We start from the raw sequence: 15,263 nt of genomic DNA, 5'->3' as shown, positions 1-15,263 counted from the left end.
CATTAACACATTTATATGTGAAATTTTCATTATCTTGTTTTCCTTCAGTTGCTGGTTGCTCTTAAGTGCATTTCTCAAAAAGCACAGTATAGGGATCTGTAAATATGCTATGGATATATAGTTCAGTCCTCACAATAAACTGCTAGTTTATTATCAAGTCCACAAAATTTTTGTTCACTGCTTTTAAATCCAGAGAAAAGCCTTGCATTCTTTCTACATAGTACCTTAGTAAACTAATAAATTTATAAAAGTGGTGAAACGCATAGTGCAGCTGCTCTGGATTGCTAAAAGTTACGGTCCTGTTGAAAATTTCATATGTATTGTTTTTCTTAAAGCTGCAACTTCTCACATCATGCAAATGGACCAGAGTATCTACTGCCTTCAGCTTAAAAGGAAGGAGGTATTTTGTTTTTCTGGTCACATTAAAAGTGCAGAAAAGGGCTTATCATTCCTGATCAGAAGTACAATGTTTGCCAGTGAACTAAGGAGGACAAGAATGGAAAGAAAATCTTTCTGTATCAAAGTATATAGTCACCCTTAAATTTACTTTGGCCTGGATTTGGATTTTTTATCCATGGCAAGACTTTCCCTATCTATAGTGTGACTATTTTAAGAACAAAAATACAAGCTTCGGCATAGGGTTGTGACCATCTACCTTATTGCTGATCACTAGCAAATGCCTCTGACATTTGAAAAGGTTGTTGAAATTGCCTGTGAATGTTTTCAACAGGAGAGGATGCCTATATGGAGCAGCACTAGCAAGGAGGGGAATTCGTGTCATCCTGGCAGGTTTTACTTATCAGTCTTTGTTAAATGAAACATTGTGAGCTGGGATCAGGTGGGGAGTTGGCTTTTGTACATTCAACTCCACAGCACTCTGTGAAGCACATTTTGTAATGAAAGCCTTGAAAATGTTCTTGACCTATTGTAGGAAAGGATTACCAGGAGACAGCTCTTGCATCTATTTTCACAGTGTAAACTTCCTGATAAACAGTGACCTTGAGATCTTTTGTACTGCCTCTTCTGAAAGTCTTGATAAGGGTAAAGAACTGAGTGGCTTTAGATTTACAAAAAGATAAACACCTGATGATTTTTAAGAAGCAAATAATTAGCTTAGCTGAAGCTTGTGTAGGCTGAAGGATTTATAATCTTCAGTCTAAAATACTAGTGACAAGGAGTCTTAAGGATCTATGAATTAAGGTTTCTGCCACAAAACCACTGCAAATTTAAATGAAGAAAAGAGCTCGACAAGATTGGTTTGGTTATGGAGGAAAATGTCTGAGGAGCTGACCTCATTTTTACTGGCTGAGGGAGGTAGTTACTTAAACATACCTATCAGGAGGGAATTATTGAAATGGCTGTGTTAACCATTCTGTGGCAGACTCAGAAAGGAATGGCTTTGTGCCTATCCCAAGGATCCAGGATTTTCAAAATTTTAGGAATCTCACATAAGATTCTGTGTCCTGAGCTCTTGATTTTGGTGCCACCGAAGCAACTGCGTGATGTAACCTTAAACCCAAATAGCTGACAAAGAGGAGACGTGTCACTGATAGTTGTCTGAGGACGGATTGATGGGCGTTTTATTTAATGGTTTACATAGTCATGGTGTGCTCTGTAACAGCTCTGTGTGTGATCAGAGTTTGACAGCGAAGGGTCAGATGTTTCGCTGACGCTCTGTGGTTCTGTTAATCTCAGCAGGATTCATGGGGGTATTAGTGCAGTAAGTGGTTTATTAGAAGAGATAATTAGCACAAAGCAGATGAGGATTTCATAAATAAGGAGACTTGGTCTGCATCACTGAAACCTAGTTACGTGACATGGCAAGTCCCCTTGCTGAGCCTTCTTACTTCTCAGTTCCCCAGTGCTTGGTACATCCATCAGGATGGGCAAATCCAGTTGAGGAACAACCATTTCTCATGCGAACTGCCTGGATAACGTGGTGATATAAACAAAAGCACTTCAAAAAGCAGCACATGTGCACACACACACAGTTTCAGTGCCTTCTGAAATGGGAGCTAGCAGGCAGACAAAATGGACATGGGCAGCAGGGCAGTGAGCTGGGCAGTGAGAAGGCACTGGGGAAAACCAAACCTCAGCTGGTCTGTCAAAAGATTCCAGCTACAGTTCTTGGAACTGACTGCAAGCAGAGAAAGCTTTTTGATCTATGGTCCACCAGGAAATGGAGCCTTTCTCACCTGGAAATTTAGATTTGCAGGTGAAAGGAGAAAATAAAGCATATGTATAGCATGAAAAATGTCAGAATCTGGGCTACATTTAAAGAAAGAAATAATTTTGTTTGCTCATTCCAGGCTTACCTACACATTGACAGACAAAAGCTACTTCAAATCAATACATTTCCATTGAAGCAAGTCATATTTTTAGACTCTTGTCCATGTTATTAAATGTGCATGAGACTGAGAGTCCAGTGCTGCTCCCGTGGGAATGAGTGAGTGGCTCTGATGGCGGTGGGAGGCCTATTGGACTCCTGTTGCCTCCCAGTACCCAGAGCCTTCACTTGATCAGCCTGTAATTTCCCTCCCATCTTCCTCAGTTTGCACAAACTCTTGGAAATTATGATAGCACAGATTATCTCCTATATGTTGACCCAGAAGGGGAACTTTCATTTAAGCACGGTAGAATTACCTTTATATATATAGTATCAAAACTAATCTAGGTAACTACTGTAAGGCGTATGTTAGCATGACCCATGTGTCTTTGCTTACTAATGGTAGTTTTTACTAGGCGCTGAGGTGAAATACATTTTTTAACTCCTCTTCAGAGCTTGCTTTTCTAGCCATACATCTGATACATTTGTATTACATTAGTTTTCCACAATAGGAAATAACTTTAAAACTCAAGGGAAAATATCAAGGAAACTGTACTTTCAAAATCACATTTTTGAAAGTAAATATAATTTGTTAAGGAAAAAGGACACCGCTGTTTCCCTGATCACTCAGCACACAAGATTATCTGATTGGTAATTTGTTAACGTACCATCAGGATATCCGCAGATAAGAATATTGCCGTTTATTAACCACAGGCCCCCAGGTGAGGATTTGAAGCCAGGCACATTTCCAGTACAGAAGAAACAATCCTGCAGCACAGTCTCCCTCCTGATGTCTCCAGTACCATTGATACCTAGGGTTTACCTTGAAACTATCTAGCAAGCTTATGATACTGTTAGTGGTCTCACTGTGCAGACTAGCCTTCAGCCAACATGTGCTATGTTACCCATGAAGAAATCCATGCATTTGGAAGGGTTTGTCAATTCTTCTAAGAATCTGTTGGCTTTCTTGGCAGTGGTCTTCTTGACAGTGTATTTGCTATTACAAAATTCTTTCCTGAAACGGAAAATGTGGGGGATACCCTATTACCTACACTTTGATTTATTGCAAGTGTGGCATGAAGGAGTTGAGATATTTTGATGGCTGTCTGTGATATGTGGCCAAGTTTGCTGGCCACACTGGATGGGAACTCTCAGAAATATTCATACACCCAAATAATTGCCAGAATTTCTTTTTCTAGTTGTTGTACCTTTTCACTGGACATGACATGATGAATATGATGCAGGTCTTTGTCATGCTGTTGATGTGGCACAGCTCTCAGCTCAGGTTTGCTCAGGTTCAAGAAGATCAGACTCAATAAAGCTAAAGATCACCCTGATTTCAGTGAGCATCTTCTTCAGTGCTAGACTTCATGTCTGTTCTGTGTGGAGATCTTAAGAAATCACTTGGGAAGTAGAGAATGACTAATTTGGAGGCCTTCAGCTAGGATATAGTTTAGAAAGCTGTTCATTTCTATCTCAGGTGGGTTTTATCCTTTCCAGCCAAGAGCCAGTAACTGGTGGCATGAGTACATCTAAATATGATTTATGAGGTCTTGGGCCTTAAGTCTTGATGTTCTTTCTTCAGTCATCTTTCCTGATGTGGAAACAAAACCTGCCGTCAGTATTTGTGTATGTGTGTGTGCCTGTGTGGGCTCTCTTTCGTATTGATACGGTGCCATACATGTGCCGTCAGTACCTTTTCACTTTTAGTAGAATCACATCTGTTTACAAACTCGAAGTAACGAGTGGCATGTCCACTGTTACTCCAGAAAAAGCAGGTAAGACGTAATCCCTGCACCATAGGAGGGCAATATACTTCATAAGAGCTTGACCCATTATCTTTCTGATGTAGCTTTTGTATCACAATAAAAATCATCAGCCTGGAACAGAACAGTTTGACAGGATGACTCAGTAAAGCCACAAATGACAGATGATAGAAATAAAAAATAAACAAACTGTGCCAGGTCATTGCTGTCAAAGCAGGATCCTTCACTTTTTCCTGCTGCTTATGCAGTCAGCCGGTAGTCTGGGGGCCATGTTTTCTGTTTGCAGGACAGATTATTGATATGACATGAAAATGTAGTATGGTTTTCTTTATTTTCTAAGACTGTACACTACATCTTAGTGTAGAAGGATGTAACTTCTACAGTAGCAGCCACATGCTTTGCTTGCTGTTTTCAAGCTGGTGATCCCAGCCAGTCCTGTGTACCAGCATGCTCTGTCCCCCTGCTTCAGATCCATTTGCAGCATCACTTCTCTTCCTGGCTGCTGGGCTTCCCTTGGCTCTCCAGCTCTCAGTGTTTTCAACCAAGCCCTCCCCTTGTCCATTTTTATGGAGCCAGACACCCCACAAAAACCCTCAGACCATATAGCTTAACCCTCCCCAGACCTGATGGTGCAGCCAGCAGTTGGGAGTTGCCTGCAGTGGTCTCCAGGCAGTTCATTCAGTCTGTGCTGTGCCTGCTGTTTACTCTGTAAAAAGGATGGCTATTGCATATCAACTTTAACGCTGTCTGTAGGTCAGAGCTTTGCTTGAAGGTAGCTGTATCTTCCAGCAAGGCAGGTAGAGCACATTGCAGTGTACTCTCTGATCTGCCTGTAAACAGAGCTGATGACACGTCACTGAAAATGATTGTTTGATTATCCAACAACAGCACATAAAAGTGGGTTGCATATGCTGAATGGTTTTAGCTGGCAGAAGTGCTGGAATATGCTGAGGAAGATGGTTAAGTTTCCTCTTCTGCCTTAGATCAGAGACCACATGACTCAAACAGTGCCCTAAAGCTTCTACTGTGTCGCTGCCTCGCATTTTGGGGGCAGACGGGGCAGGAGGAGGAATCTTCCCAGCTGATATTGCCTTACTTGATACTCATAATTAAGCATTAATTTGCTCAGGGATTTGAGTCTAGAACTACATCTGTATTAATAAATCAACTAGCATCAGAGAACATTGCTGAGTGCTGGAACTCTGTCCTCTGTCCTGCTGAATTGGTTTAGTGGTCCCTGGCCTGGCCTTGGCCAGTGCTAACTTGAATGCTCCCAAACCGTTTCCCAGCATGGTTCAGGAGCTGGCACAGGCCATTGCAGCAGGCAGTTTGCATGCAGCCGCCCTGTGTTGGAGTGTAATAGCATAGATGCCAGCTGTTCTGTGCCGGTTGGCATTGGTGCCGGGGACAGCCCTGGGCATATTGGATTTCCTAGTATAGATGCAGCCCACCAGCTCCACTTCTTACCTCCCTGTGAGAAATCTCTCTCATTTGTTCAGTACCTAGTTCAACCCAATATGTAGATAGAGAACAGTGCGAAAAACGGGGACTGAGCATTGTCTGTCCGGAAGTCAGGGCAGGGATTTGAACCAAGAACTCCCCAGTTTTGTGATGGAGGGTGCCAGTCATTAGACAATGCGTGTTTAATGAGGCAATTTGGTCTCATATTGTGGCAATTCAACTTTTTTGTGGTGAACTTTGATAGCATATGAGCCAGAGGTACAGGAAGGAAAATGACCCTCCAGCCTGGTGACTAGCCATGCTCTTGGGAGGGGAATCTCCTGGGCACCGGCCTCTGCTTTGATACGTATTCAATAATACATAGGAGATGAGAGAAGATGGAGCACGTCGGCCAGTGTTGAGGCGGTGAGCGATGCAAGTTTGGATTCACATTGCGGTAGGAATATGAAGGGATTGCAACTCTCAAGCTCATGTTCTGGTTGAGTACTTTTATGCCACAGCCTCTGGAAAGGAGATTTTCAACGCTACAAATCCAACCCAGCATTCCTTACAGCTTCTCAGGAAAAAAAAAATTGAAAAAAAGATTTGTAAATGTTGTGTTACATGTAGGCCTACATTTCCAAGGCAGTTGTTGGTAGCAGACACTTATTTTTGTGAAAAAGACAAGAAAAAAAGAAAGGTGGTTTGATCCAAATTGGAGGGGGTTTGACTGCTGTACTGCAAAATGGTACTTGTTTCTCTGTGCTTAGATCAATGACGTAAGGGCAGCCCACTCCCCTCCCTTAGAAAGCTGTCTCAAAATCAGCCCTTAATGACTTAGTGATGGAAAAAAATGTAATGGTCCTGCCTTGTTATATCCTGAAAAGGCTCACATGTTGGCTTTCAGTAGAATCATCAAGAATTGGCTGTGGAGAGCCAAAAGACAAAGAAAATTAGTTTCTAATAGTCCTCAGCTGCTTAGTATGATTTATCTAATTCTTAAACCTTCATAATTGTACATGATAAGATTTTTCTCAAATGGCAAACTATAGCTGTGAAAAGATGCTTTCCAGTTCACTACATAAAGAATACCTTTTCCTTCACTTCAGAGAAGCTAAATATTGATCAGCCTTCACAACAAGGAAGAGGAAAGCCTTCACTTACTGATTTTTAGTCTTCTATAAACAAGGATTTACCAATGCTGCCCTGGAACAGCAGTGCTGCGGCTGAGCAGTGCAGAGGGAATTTGCCTGCCTTGCCTCTGTGGAGTTTTCTGTCTGTCGTGTCTGAAGTCTTTGGGAAGCTGCTTCCGACATAAAACACTTAGCATCTGTAAAGGGAGAGCAGAACATCTATCAAACATGGAAAGATCAAAAACTGTGACTCCCTGTGGAGTAACCATTGGGAGGGAAACAGCTGAATAATGTCGAACGTATTCAGATCTCTGACTTCACCTAATGCACACTGTGAAGGCTGCGTTTGTAGTCAAACGATGATTCATTTTTATGGATGTGGAAAAGCTTTCATGCTTCTGCCCTAAAAGACACTGCTTTATTATTTGAGAGGCAACGCCAGTTGCTTCCGCCTTCCCTTAGACAAATATAAGCATAAATATTAATCTGGATTGTGGGTTTTATTTTTTCTAAAATGGCAGGCCTGGCTGTGGAATGATTTGGGAGGTGGCTTGGTGCTTGAGAGCTGACAAGGGCATTTAAAAACTCAACTTTCTGAAAAAAATCAGGTTCCCTAAACCTCAGTGATAATTTGTCCATTTGTAGATATCAAGAGTAATCACTGGATGCGCTCATGCTTAAGAGTCAGGAACCACTGTGGTTTGGAGGACAAAAATCACTGAAATAGCTCACTTCTTCGCTTCGAAAGGCTTCTCACCCAATCTCTAAAGTAGTCTTCAAACTTCAGCCCATCTGCTTCTAAAGGCTTGGGTATGTGAAAACCGCTGTGGTAGCCTTTCCTCACTGCCCAGCCTCAGTAGCTTGGCAGGGCCAAAGCAGAAGCACTGCAGTGGCATTCCCTTGGCCCCCTTTTCTCATAGGAGAACACCAGGAGAAGGTCAGATGCTTCTGGCAGATCCCATGCTGCAGGCAACACGGAGGAAGAGTCTGCACTCTGCAAAGAATCAAACTCCTCCCTATTCCTGAGGCGACCTCTTCAAATTTTGGTTGCCTTGATGCTCTCTGCAGGACCTTTTTGTATTTTAGCAGGTGGTGATGGGTATTAAATGTAGGTGATATTTCCCTGAACAGTTCTTGGTGGGAGTAAACCTATCCTAATAGTAAGTGCAAATATTTTGAAAGTGTTACGTGTTCAGTGGCTGTTACACGGTATGTGTGCCTGACATATGATATGGCTTTTCTTATGATGGTTCTGCGCTAGCTCAAAAAATATGTTGTTGCCTCTAAACAAGTCTGAAACCACTTAATTAGCAAAGCGCCTTCCACAGTTATTTCTATGAGGAGTAGATTGTTGTCTCAGAAGCATCAAATTTGATGGGAAAAATATCCAAGAAGTGCTAATGCTTTCTCTGGAAATAGCACGATGGGGATGAGCAGACAGCCAGCATCAAAACAAAATAAAATCTCACGCATGTGGTTACTATTTTATGGAAATGACCTTCCCTTTTCCAAAGACAGGAGTCTTCCACTGGGAGCTGGAAGGTACAAAACAGCTTGATAACACAGCATGTGAATGCGTGTCTCTAACATAAACATAGCTAATATTTTCTGTTACTGCTGTGTAGCACTCTCTGGGCAGCAATCAGTTCCATTTAAATACGATGAGTATGAAAGTAATAATGTTTCAGATTTCACTCATGTGCATACTGTTGGGGAAAGAATGATGATCTTTTTTTTTTATTATTAATCTGATAGTGAAATAAAATGAAAATCTAATTCCTGAAGCACTGCTAGTGCTCTTCTTAATTCTGCACTGTCTAAATTTTTCAGGGTTTTGAAGGTATTCCTGTCCCGAACTGCTCAGCGTATTCCATACATGACAGGTGGGCGAGTTATGAGGATGCTGGCTGTTATTCTCCTGATAGTCTTTTGGTTTCTCGTTGGCTGGACTTCTGCAATAACCCAAAATTTGGAGAGAAACATTCCACTCATTGGCCAAGGGCAAACATCTGACCACCTGATCTTCAATATGTGCCTCATAGACCGCTGGGATTACATGATGGCTGTTGGTATGTTCATTTTCTAGTTATCCTTAATTTCTAAAATAAAGCTTTGTTGCCTTTTCCTTTTTGTTCTTTTAAAATATCTTAAAGTTTTGTCAGACTGCCTAGCACATGAAAAACTTCTAGGGAAATAAAGTATCAGCATATATGTTTTTTAAATGGGCAAAACAAAATATACTGAGACTTATATGACTTTCAAAGGTTTGTAACTTGGATTGTAGTAATAAAGTGGTGGGTGCTCAAGAAATTTCATCTTTGGAGACAGAAGTTATCTACCTCTTTTAGACTATTAAAGTGAGAAATTATGGCTAGATTATTGGAGGTTTTTGCTTCTGCACCACAGAACTGGGCAGAGCTCTCATGTGTGAAGAAGAAAAGAATTTGCAAGATCACTCATTCATAACCTTACAGAAATTAGTATCAAAGTAAAGGGAATAGGAAATTCACATCAAATGCCCCAACTTAATGTATTTGTTAGATCTGCTCTCAGTGCTTGGGACAGGCAGGAGATAAAAAATTACACCCTGCAGAACTCATGTCAAGGAGAAAAATGACTCATTTTTGTTTCCTTAATTTTATAACAGACAGTGGATTCCCCGTGCCAGGGTTCAGTTATACAGTATAATGTGCTTCGTCCTGATGGCCAGACAGCTTCGGTGCTTCTGCATCTAGAGCTGCTGTTTCTAGTACAGCCCAGGTGTGCCACCTACTACCTCAAATACATCAGTGTTTTGAAATCTGAAATATTTCCCTGCTTCCCTCATGAATATCCCACTGACAGAGCTCGGCTGCTGAGGATTAGGGAGAGATAACAGTGGCACCTCCACATGAGAGTGCAGATGAGTGGATGGATAGAAGCAGCCTGGGGGTATGAGGAGTGCTTTCTCTAAGAGTGGTGTACAGAAAGCCAGTGCATGGTAATGCACAGCAGTTTTAAGGGGCAAAACATTGCTCCCAGCTTCACCAAGGACTTTGCATGGCTCTAAGGTGCCCCTGTGCTCTGTTTTTCTCTCCTTCGTGTAAGATCTCAGAGGCAGTCAGGCACACTGGCAGCCCATGTGTCAATATGCTCACTGGTAAACCATGCAGAGAGAAGTATAGAGTATGTTTTGAAATCTCTCAATTTGGGCCCTTTTGGAGGGGTGTGCTCATAAAATACAAGTACGCTTTACAGTAATGGAATAGAACTATTGCCAGAGATGATGTAAAATTAATAACAAAAGAGAATGAAATGCAAACACTTGATGATGTCATCTGCACTAACCCATTTTGCATCAAATTGTTACTGCATTTCACAGTCAGTACTACAGTGTATTTTTAATAAAACTTTGATAGTTTTATTTGCTTATTTGTTAGTTTTGATAGTGGTTGTTGCACAATGCAAACAAATGTCTTTATTCCCTGGATTTTATAGCTATGGTAGTATAGTGATTAGCAACTCAGATCTTAATACTAATCATGATCAATAGCGCCTTTTTGGTAAGAAATTGCATAAGTTGCTGTCTGTCTAGTGTTGGAAAAAACAAGGATCATTTTTTAAGGTATATTTACATTTAGAGGGGGTTTTACTGTTTTTCAAAATACACTCAAGGGCAGTAGAGGCAAAGCCAGCTCTTGAGCCTGAACAAAATTGGGAAGAATTTCTTATGTTCTGTCATTTTGCCTTCTTACCCAAACTACCATATAAGCAGAGTCATGTTTGTGCAAGTCTTCAGTAAACTGTGCAGCCATATTAGTGGTACCAGGAGATGTACATCTCCAGGTCTGTACTAACGTGTGCGTGTGTATATATATGTATTTAGTTTTTATATATATATATTTGTGTGTGTGTGTATGCACTTCAATTGATGTTTTTACTTGTTAATAGCAGTCTGAAAAGCTTACAGCCAGTAGGAACTAGGTCTAAAATTCGATGATTTCATCTCAGAGATATGTCAGGAGAAATACCCGTAACACAGAACCCCTTTTAGTCCTATAACTGACAGGGAGCAGCTTGCAAAAGATTCTATGTGATGATTTAATTGATAGATTATGATACTTGATTTAAAATGCTAGAATAAAAATGCTGGATGATAATTTATGAAAGGCTTATTTCATTTAATTTAGTCAGGCATCGTATTTTATATAAAACTAGTGACTATTTTGGAATATATTCTGACACCTGTAGCCCTAGCTGGAATACCTCCCTGTTTCATTCAGTTGTCAATGCTTTACTGAAATGCAGAAAGGGAATTTTCAAGGTCACAGATTAGTGAAGTGAGAATTAACAAGGCTCTGTTAGAAAGTTGTAATGAGATGAATCCTTTATGCTACTGGAGATTATTGGAGTTAGGATTTATGAAGCATTTTCCACACTAATCATGCTACTTAGGCTCTATCTCTGGAGGCTTTTATTACAGTGAATGTTTTATATTTATATTTCCATTAAGTTTAAGAGGATGCTCTCTGTAAGGGAAGTAGGGACTTAGACACAAAGGCTGTCACCATTTGTAGCATTGCCTCTGTACTCTGATACGCTGATGAGAAAAAATAATCATTCAGTAAATCTGATTTTATGTACATAACATAGTGTAAGTTAGTATGCATTTTCCTTGAGGTTGGATACTTGTGGGTTACTTGCCTAGATTCTTTTATTTCCTTTGTCTTTGTTTCTGCATCACTTTCAAGGTTGGGGCATCTGTCTCATTGACGAGCCGTGGCTGTTTCGACAATCTGAGATTTTAGAGAAGGACCCGAGGGCTTGAAAATGCCTTTTTCTATGGCCTGAATATATTCTATACATCTACCTGTCACAGACAGATTCCAGGTGGGGGAAAAAAATCAAGTGATAAACTTTGGGTACCTAAGGACTTGCAGGGTCACAAACCAAACCATTATTCTTTGCCCTGAGGGAAAATCATGTAAGTGAAACAGATATCAGCACAGGATTTAAAACAACTTCCCAGAAACTGGGGGAAAAAAAAGCAAAATTGTAAGTTTAATGAACAAAGCCCTAGGCAGGAGGGAAGGGCAGGCTGAGAGATACACGTGTGCACAAACACAAGTAAAAAGCAGGGGTGAAATCTCAGCAGGTGGATGTTCCTGGCTCCAGCAGGGCCGGGGTTTCACCCAGCACAGACAGGGTTTGAACTATAGCTCTTAAAAATCCCCCCAGGCCTTCTGTGTGTGGTTTTCAATGTTTTATTGAAACCAGAAGTGAATGACAGGTAGTAACTAAGCACAGGGAGGTGTTTTTCCCCAGCACCTGTTTGATTCCCAGCTGGCAGGAGCTGTGCTGCTTCCACACAGCTGGCCTGAGCTGCTGCCATAGCCCACTAATCGGTGCGTCATGCTTTGGGTCTTGGGCATCAAGAGGATTTCAAACACAAGGATGCATCATGATTACTGCGTGCCCTCAGCCAGGGAAAGGAACAAAGTGAGCATTTCAGACTGTTCCGAAAAGAATTTCCTCCCACTGTTCATACGCTGATACTTAACATATATAATCTTTGCATCTAAAGAGGGCATGAGTTGCCAGGACAGGCTCTGACAAATCGGGCATTAAGGCTGCCTATACAGTTTTGAGCTAGGGCATTGTAATACAACCTTATGAGGCCCTTTATTAGATTTTCTACAGGCCTTCTGCTGTATTCAGTGAATGAGGGAGTATTATTTCTCTTTGTAATCCCCATTTGATGTGGCCCTGTGCCATATTCAGGGTATATTGTTCAGAGCACCCAATGAATAAAGAACTGTTTGTTTCCAAATGGGCATTTTTAAGCTGTGTTCTCCTTAGCATCGATGTGCAAAGATTAAAGCCAAAATTGTCAACAGTAGCTATCCATTTTGAGTGTCCATCTTGAGACATCTAGGGACTGGTTTTTCAGGGTTCTGTTTATAGCCCCATCTGTGTGAAAAGCACAACCAGGAGGCGCTTGTTAGAATTCAGCACTGATGAGGCTCTGGCTTCAGTCTCCACATTCAATACTCAGAAAATGCATCATGTAAAAATAGTGATCACTTGTGAAAAGCTTATTCTAAGTGACAAGACCAGGGCTGTATAAAATATTTGCAGCAGAAATAGGAAAAGAATCCTGTTTTACGAAGATGACTTCAGCTCTGTCCCTGCCCTGTTTGTAACCCACTCCTCCTGCCACCGTGTACGCCTCTTTTATAGCCCACATCAGCAATGCTATGTGGTTTATGTCCTTCGTCTCTAGGATATGGTAAATCTGGAAGAGGTACGGGAAAGAGCGATGAAGATGATGAGTGGTGCTGGAACCCTCAAACTGAGCAGTTTGGGTTGCATTACCCTGCAGTAACGTTGCTTTTTCTTGGAATCCATTACATATGTATTGGGTTTGCATGGCTAGGTTTGGTAGGGGGGGGCTACAGGGGCAGCTTCTGTGAGAAGCTGCTAGAAGCTTCACCCATGTCCGATGGAGCTAATGCCAGCTGGCTCCAAAATGGACCTGCCCCTGGCCAAGGCTGAGCCCATCAGTGATGGTGGTAGCATCTCTGGGATAGCATATTTAAGAAGGGGGAGGAAAACCTGCACAAAAAAATTGCAGCTGGAGAGAGGAGTGAGGCTGTGAGAGCAGCAGCCCTGCAGCCCCCCAGGTCAGCGCAGGAGGAGGCAGGAGCAGCTCCAGGTGCCGGAGCAGATTCCCCGGCAGCCCCTGGTGAAGCCCACGGTGAGGCAGCTGTGCCCTCAGCCAGGGAGGTTCATGGTGGAGCAGATCCCCACCTGCAGCCCACGGAGGACCCCATGCCAGAGCAGGGGGATGCCTGAAGGCGGCTGTGACCCCATGGGAAGCCCGTGCTGGGGCAGGTTTGCTGGCAGGACTTGTGTCCCATGAGGGACCCACACTGGAGCAGTCTGTTCCTGAGGGACAGCACCCTGTGGAAGGTACACATGCTGGAACAGTTAATGGAGAACAGCAGCATGTGGGAAGGACTCACGTTGGAGAAGTTCATGGAGGGCTGTCTCCTGTGGGAAGGACCCCATGCTGGAGCAGGGAAAAGTGTGAGGAGCCCTCCCCCTGGGGAGGAAAGAGTGGCAGAGACAATGTGTGATGAACTGACAGTAACACCCATTCCTGTCCCTCTGCTCCACTTGGGGGGTGGAGGTAGAGAATTCAGGAGTGAAGTTAAGCCAGGAAAGAAGGGAGGGATAGGGGGAAGGTGTTTCTAAGCTTTGGGTTTATTTCTCTTTACCCTACTCTGATATGAATGGTAATAAATTAATTTCCCCAAGTTGGGTCTGTTTTCCCCATGATGATAATTCCTGAGTGATCTCCCTGTCCTTATCTCAACCCGTGAGCTTTTCATTATTTTTCTCCCCCTCTCCATCTGAGGAGAGGAGCAATAGAGTGGTGTTGGTGGGCACCTGGCACCCAGCCAAGGTCAAACCGTCACAGGTGAAGATCTGTAGCCTTCATTTAGGCACTATTTCTATGAAGTATTTCTGCTAAGGAAACCATATTTGGGTTGCCTTAGCTGCATGTTTATGCACTGGGAAATGCCAAATTTAGATGCTTCTACAAGCCACTTATGGGAGGGGATGGCTTTGGGAGATACTGGAAGATGCTCTGACTTCTTCTTGTCTTTGCACCACCCTTTTTGGAATCCACTTCTTGTACTGCTCCAAGTCTTTCCAGCCCTTCAAAAAGTACTTTGGATACCATTGGCATTTGCTTGCATTCCCTTTAAGATGTGAGAGAAGAGGTCCCACACTCAGCTTGCTTTCAGCTGCTGGTGGTAGATCTTTCTGATCCTCTTTCATCCACACGCAAGTGAAGAGGGTGATGGGGCACATGGAGACAGAAGAGTGGCCAGCTGACTTTAACAGTGGGCTATGGAAGGAATGAGGCAGGACAGCACATCTGTGTCGAGGAAGGAATAAAACCGTAAGAACTAGAAGTGCAGAAATTAAGGGAGTCCCTAGAGACTGTAGACCTGAGTGCTGGTATATGTTTCATGCAGTGAGGCACACAGGCATGTTACTCACACTCGTCAGTGGGTATGTCTCCACTGCCAGCAAAAGCCATCTCTAGGTCACCCTCAAGCTATAGAGCCCACAGATCGTGTGTCAGCTTGTCCCTTGTGTCACTTCAATTAGACCTGCAAGGCAGTCTTGTGGCTGTGTGGGGGATGGAGTGTGCTGTGCCCCCCACCAGCCCCTGGATCCCTGCTCTTCTCTCTCAGCCTCGCACAGCCACAGGCCATGGAAGTTCTGGTAGAAAAATAAAGTCAGGATTTGGCACCATTAATTCTTTCTCCACACATAGGTCTCTATATTGCTGTGCCTAGCTAATTAAAATGATGCTGAGATATGGTGAAAGAGACAAATAAACCTCTGGTAATTTATATTTTGCTAGGAATAACTCAATACTAAAGAGTTCTACATGTAATCACAGTTCATTGAAATCTATGAAAATCCTTTCAGTTGAAGAAAAAGACTTCTATGAGATGGTGCAGCTCTCCAGGTGGGAGATTGGACGCAGTGAGGCAGAAAGAGACTGCACTGGCTGGCAACACAGGAGCAATTGAGGAC

General features: G+C 42.6%; 1 protein-coding gene across 2 annotated transcripts in view; it reads left to right on the top strand.

Annotated features, from left to right (window-relative positions):
* The window catches only part of GPR158 (G protein-coupled receptor 158), a 209,959-nt gene that overhangs the window by 175,935 nt on the left and 18,761 nt on the right, over positions 1-15,263 (top strand). For both annotated transcript variants that reach the window (XM_055709593.1, XM_027799290.2), the window contains exon 7: positions 8,496-8,734. In XM_055709593.1, the coding sequence (XP_055565568.1) occupies positions 8,496-8,734 (239 nt within the window). The remainder of the gene's footprint in view (positions 1-8,495; positions 8,735-15,263) is intronic.

This window comes from Falco cherrug, chromosome 4, assembly GCF_023634085.1.
Source record: "Falco cherrug isolate bFalChe1 chromosome 4, bFalChe1.pri, whole genome shotgun sequence".
In the NCBI taxonomy this organism is placed as follows: domain Eukaryota; kingdom Metazoa; phylum Chordata; class Aves; order Falconiformes; family Falconidae; genus Falco; species Falco cherrug.
Note: the sequence above shows the minus strand (reverse complement) of the source record. Positions and strands in the feature narration are given on the sequence as shown.